General features: G+C 33.3%; 1 protein-coding gene across 1 annotated transcript; it reads left to right on the forward strand.

The window, feature by feature from the left end:
- Positions 1 to 1,972: 1,972 nt before the first annotated feature.
- Positions 1,973 to 5,444, forward strand: LOC129889844 (probable xyloglucan glycosyltransferase 12). The gene is made up of 5 exons (XM_055965307.1): positions 1,973 to 2,698; positions 3,252 to 3,560; positions 3,744 to 4,034; positions 4,118 to 4,231; positions 4,328 to 5,444. Exons 1-5 carry the CDS (start codon positions 1,973 to 1,975, stop codon positions 4,952 to 4,954), a joined length of 2,067 nt encoding a protein of 688 aa, XP_055821282.1. The 3' UTR covers positions 4,955 to 5,444.
- Positions 5,445 to 6,684: the final 1,240 nt, after the last annotated feature.

Genomic DNA, 6,684 nt, shown 5'->3' on the forward strand with positions numbered 1-6,684 from the left:
AACAACAGAGTTATTTCAACTTTCATCTCCAAAGAAAAATCTAAACTTTAATAGTTGTCCTTACGTTTGGGTTGCAAAGGGTGCTTCGCAGGTTTGAGAAATAACCATCACATACAATGGTTAACGGTGAATAAACTCAATGTACATTTTTTTTAATGATTTTTTTTGAAGCAATAACGCGTTGATCTAGTCGTCGCCGAAGCCACAAAGGACTATTGCATCATAAGAATTCGGAAAAAAAGGGTGCTTTCAACCCTTGGCTTGATTGCTTGACTGGAATCAGAAGAATTCATGGACAACTACTGTTAAGAAGCCGTTTGAAAATGGGGATAAGCTAGAAGCCGTCACTTTTTTTTTTGATTTTGATAGTTTCTGTGATTACGTTGATTATATATATATCTATTTATATAAATATCTCAATGATTTTCGCTCATTAATACATAGAGTCCAATAAGCATATCTTGTGTTGATATGGAAATGGAATCCCCAATAACCGACGACAAAAGATTCATATGAGAAAACATAAGTAAACGAGCCTTTACTTGTCACATCAAACTAACTCTAATTTAATGTACATTTTCTAATTAAGTCATTTCAACAAGAGGTTGTTTCTTGCACCCTAAGAAAACATACTTAGAATTTAAAATTTATTGTAAGAGTTGGATAGGGTGGCTCGTTATAATCTAATTTTAAAATATAACTCCTAATGAATGATTTTTTTAAATAAAAAACACCACAAGTATTTTGAAACAAAAGAAGTAGTAAAATTTGCACATTTTCAATTCTCTATAATTGACATTAATAATAGTAGTAAAGTACCTTTTACTAAGGGCAATTTGTCATTAGCCATTTAATGGCTGCATGATTTACTTAATAGCCAAACAGTATCAACATAAACGAAAGTCAACAGACAAAAAATCTTTTACCTTAAAAATGGAAAACCACTAAAACATATTTTATTTCTTTGTAATTTTTTTAAATTTATTTTTATCCTCTTTTATGTTTAACATATTTGCCAATTAATGCAAAACGTTTGATGATTAATACTCCGATAGGATCATTAATTTATCTAATCCTCCTACAACACTTATTTTCTTGTGTGTGATAAGAACGAAACCGCATGCATAGGTAATTATATTATTTTTGTTTCGGATTAATATCGTTATTAATGTTTTATCACCTTCCATGCATATATATATTTGATTGATAGCTAAAATAACCTCTTTCAAGGAGCAGAAAAAAACTGTTTTTTTTTCCTTACCTTAATCCACCGCAAAAGGAAGAAACTATTGAAATTGCATTCATTAAATTTCTTCTTTTTTTGTTTCCAAAATTTATCCTATAAACTCGAGTCAAATCTAGATTCATTTGTGCATATATACAGGTATAATACATACATTATAGCCATAAATTAAAAGTTATATTACATGAAAATCCTTTCTTGATTCTATTTTGTTTTGCCCATTTTCATCTTCTTGAAAATCAAAATTTCAAGAAAATCGTGATGTGTGTTTAATTCTTGTTTTTGATTTTGATTTTGATTTTCCATTCTTTTTTCTAAGACTGGAATCAAAATCAAAGACGTGTTACCATAACAACAATACTTTTTCGAGATTTCATTCATCAAGTTCTTATTTAATCTGTCGTTATTAGAACACCACAATATTCATCTTTTTTGGCATCTGTTTTGTCAAGAACTCGTCTTTTCGTCACATTGTGTTCATTTTTGAGCTAAAATCAACATAAAGTTTCAATCTTTAGCACATTTTAGGCCAAGATTCATCAAGTTCTTGTTTGTTTGATCTGTCGTTGTTAGAACGCCACAATATTCGTCTTTTTTGGCATTTGTTTTTCCAAGAACTCTGTCTGCCCATCACATTGTGTTCACTTTTGAGCTAAAATCATCATAAAGTTTCAATCTTTTTCACATTTTTGGCCAAGATTCCCAAAAGGGTATTCACCAAAATCATCAATGGCACCACCCTTTACCTGGTGGGGTGGTAAAGAAAACCAAAGGGGTACCCCTGTGGTTGTAAAAATGGAGAATCCAAATAACTGGTCCATGGTTGAGCTAGAAACTCCATCAGAGGATGATGATTTCTTGTTAACAAAAGGTGAAAAGTTGAAAAACAAGAATGCAAAACAGTTAACATGGGTTCTTCTTCTCAAGGCACATAAAGCAGCAGGTTGTTTAACTTCAATTGCCTCTGCATTGTTCAGTTTTGGTTCCGTTATCCGCCACCGTGTAGCCACCGGAAAAACTGATTCTTCCACAGGCAGTAGCCGGTTCTATTCTTGTATAAAGGTGTTCCTTTGGTTGTCTTTAATCTTGTTAGGTTTTGAAATAGCTGCATATTATAAAGGTTGGCACTTTAGTACTTATGATCTTCATATTCAGCATTTATATACATTGGCAAATCCATTAGCTGTGAAGGGTGTCTTTGATTTGCTTTATTCCATATGGGTTTTGATTAGGGTGGAGTATCTTGCTCCCCTTCTTCAATTATTGGCAAATGTATGCATTGTACTCTTCTTTATCCAGAGTTTGGATAGATTGATCTTGTGTTTGGGTTGTTTTTGGATCCGTATAAGAAAGATCAGGCCAGTTTTGAAACACAGTCCAGTGGATCTTGAAGATGGTGATGGTGGTTACTATCCTATGGTTCTTGTTCAAATCCCCATGTGTAATGAAAAAGAGGTAATTTGTTCTATTGTTTAAACCTATTGTCGTCTTTTTAATCTGTTTTGAGCCGAGGGTATGTTGGAAATAACTTCTTTGCCATTTCAAGGTAGGGGTAAGGTTTGTGTATACAATATCTTCCCCAGACCCCACACGTGGAATTACACTCGGTTTTTGTTGTTGTTGTTGTTGCTCTTCTATTATTCAAAGCTATCATCTTTTTCATCTGTTTTGAGCCGAGGATATGTTGGAAACAACCTCTTTGTCTTTTCAAGGTAGGGGTAAGGTTTGTGTATACAGTACCCTCCCCAAACCCCACATGTGGATTACACTCGGTTTGTTTTGTTGTTTCAAGAATTTCTTGATTTTCTGAATGTTGACAAAAAAATGAGTATTGGAATGAAAGGGGTCCAAATGGAGCGAAATGGATACTGAGGATTCATATAGCTAACCTTAATTAGTATGAATTGGAGCGTTAGTTGTTTCGTCGTGTCAAGTTTTGTTTTATATGTTTATTGGTGGTTGATTATTGTTTGTTTGAAAATTGAGTGTTGGTGGCAATTGGTATCAGGTTTATCAGCAAGCCATTGCAGCTATGTGCAGTTTGGAGTGGCCTAAGTCGAAGTTGTTGATTCAAATTCTTGATGATTCTGACGATTCCATGACTCAGATATTGATCAAAGAGGAGGTACATAAATGGCAGAAGGATGGTGTAAACATTGTATATCGTCATAGAGTGATTAGAGAGGGTTACAAAGCTGGCAATCTTAAGTCAGCCATGAATTGCAGCTATGTCAAAGACTACGAATTTGTTGCCATTTTCGATGCTGATTTTCAACCATCACCTGATTTTCTTAAGAGAACTGTTCCATACTTCAAGGTACTCAATACCCTCCACGCTTGATCATCTCCTCGTGATAATCTCCGTTTCTTGTATATGGTTCCAGTATAGAATCAAATTGTGTGTACAGTATGTATTTGCTATTGATGCATTATTTGTGTGTGTAGAATTTGATCATGTAGTTTGTTTTATTAATTACCGTCTTTCGACTTTGAACTATAGGATAATGAGGATATAGGGTTGGTTCAAGCAAGGTGGTCTTTTGTAAACAAGGAAGAAAATCTTCTAACAAGACTGCAACACATTAATTTGGCCTTCCATTTTGAAGTTGAACAACAGGTGAATGGGATTTTTCTAAATTTCTTTGGATTTAACGGGACTGCTGGAGTATGGAGGATTAAGGCATTGGAAGGTTCTGGTGGTTGGTTGGAGAGAACAACAGTTGAGGATATGGACATTGCTGTTCGGGCACATCTCCACGGATGGAAATTCATCTTTCTTAATGATGTTGAGGTATTTTTGTTCACTGGTTATATTTTTCTCACAAGTAAATGTTTCTTTTGAATCTAAAAAAGGCTTTGTTGGATCATTTTCAGTGCCAATGTGAGGTACCAGAATCATACGAAGCATATAGGAAGCAGCAACATAGATGGCATTCAGGGCCAATGCAGCTGTTCCGTCTTTGTTTTCCTGCCATCATTGAATCAAATGTATAACACTCATTTCACTAGAGGAATATCCATCTATCTATGTATGATAATTCGTGTATTGTCTGACATATTATGCTTTCAATGTTGTCGATGCAGATTAGCATTTGGAAGAAAGGCAACTTGATATTTCTTTTCTTCCTTCTAAGGAAACTGATACTTCCATTTTATTCATTCACTCTATTTTGTATAATCCTCCCTATGACCATGTTTGTTCCCGAGGCTACACTCCCTACGTGGGTTGTGTGTTACATCCCCGCCACAATGTCATTTCTCAATATAATTCCATCCCCTAAATCTTTCCCTTTCATCGTGCCATACCTGTTATTCGAGAACACAATGTCTGTGACAAAGTTCAATGCCATGATCTCAGGCCTCTTCCAACTTGGAAGTTCTTATGAATGGATTGTAACCAAGAAATCAGGACGTTCTTCTGAGGATGACCTTTCCTTATTGATTGATGAAAAACCAAAACATCAAAGAGGTACTTCGGAGCCTAATTTGGGAGACTTGAAGGAGGAAATTAAACAGAAAGCAAGAAAGTCTTCGAGGAAGAAAAAGCACAACAGAATCTATACAAAGGAATTGGCTTTGGCTTTCTTGTTATTGACAGCTGCAGTTAGGACCCTCCTATCAGCTCAAGGAATCCACTTTTACTTCTTGTTGTTTCAAGGGATATCATTCCTTCTCGTCGGGCTAGACTTGATCGGTGAACAGGTTGACTAGTCGAATATGGATAGGCTTCATGGGGACATACTATTTCAGCTCAACTGTCAAATCCCAGACAGGATGCTGTGCCTGGCATTGGTGCGATATGTAAATTAAAAAACTGGGGAAATCCTGGAGAGATGTTGGCACTATTGCCTCTCCTTCGAATGTTAAGCCCCCCAAAACACCAACTCAAGAAGAAGATAAAGTTGTGGTGGAACAAAAATGGTAGAAAATCGCACAACAACATATTTGAATACAGAAAACCATCAAGAATGGTGATAATATTCATCAATCCCCTTTTCTGTCATGTAATTTCTTCACATTTGGATTCTTTTTAGTACATTGTTTTTGTAAGAAGAATTTTTTTGTAGAAAGTTAAACGCGAAAGTTGAATACCACAGCAGCATACATCTTTTTTTTTCTTCTGCACAGCAAAAAGGGTTCATTCTCTTTGAGGTAGCAATTGTAGCGAAAACTTATGTCTGGTAAATAAAGGATTGTACATTTCCACAGAAAACTTTTGTGTCATCGCGACTATAAGTTAACTAAAGCACTCGCTTGGAGCCCCCATTTTCTTTCAAAGAGGTATGTATATGTATACTATATATATATATTGTTAAAAAAAATCTCATGTATTGATAAATTTGAAAAAATAATAATTTTGGATATAAAATATAGTAATTTTCTACCTCATTTAATATAGGAATCGTTGTAATAATTGAGAAATGAAATAGTGTTTAGTTAACTGTATCATTCTTTCTTACGTAGATATATTTTTGTTGCCTCATTTATATTCTGACGATTATCATGAATCAATATTATTATTCTTATATTTATTTTTTTGTTCCTCTTTCACTATTTTTATTTTATTCTCTTATTATTGAATATTCTAAAGTCTCTCAAACGATCAAACCTTCTACATTATGCAAAATCTATTATTGTGTGTTTATAAAAAGTCTTCTTCAAATTTCGAGCACTAAAACTAATCAACAATTCAACATTATTTTAATATCATTATACCAATTTATCAAATTCAATGCAACGCTATTTCAATATTTATATAAAATTTTTAGATTTTTTAGTCAGTTTTTATTATTTTAACTTTATATTATATATTTTTCATTGAAACTTTACATTCTTATTACATAATGTCCGTATATATCCTACCTCTCCAGACCTCATTTGTAGGATTACATTAAGTATGTTATAATTATTTAATTTATATATGTCAATTAAAAAATATAAGGCCTCTTTATAAAATTTGGCTTTATGCTTTCAAACTTGTTAGACGCCCCGGTCAAATCTATGTTATGCTGGATTATTCTTGCTAGATTTTGAAAATCTGACTATGTTAGCTAAATGTATCTATCATTTAGCAAAAGAGCCAATTCTGTTTCTTATAATAAGTCATGACTTGTTCTGTTTTTAGAACAAGTCATGAACGACACTCGATGCCTTAACTTGACAGAGCGAATCTTCTTAGCTTTTCTATCACTGTTCTATTTTTTTCGAAGTATAATTGATATTTAACTTATATCCCTTTCTCAATAACAATATGTTTTAATTGCAACATCTTGCTATAACAATGAACTATGACAAGTACATTTTTCATTAAAACACAAATACTCCCCTAAATGTTAGTACTACTTTTTTTTTTTGGCAAACTGAATTTATTTAAAGATATTTCACATTTAATAAAAAGAAGAAGTTACTTCTTACTTTTTAATTATGTTTTTTAAATTTTA

The sequence above is a fragment of the Solanum dulcamara genome, chromosome 1 (assembly GCF_947179165.1).
Source record: "Solanum dulcamara chromosome 1, daSolDulc1.2, whole genome shotgun sequence".
In the NCBI taxonomy this organism is placed as follows: Eukaryota; Viridiplantae; Streptophyta; class Magnoliopsida; order Solanales; family Solanaceae; genus Solanum; species Solanum dulcamara.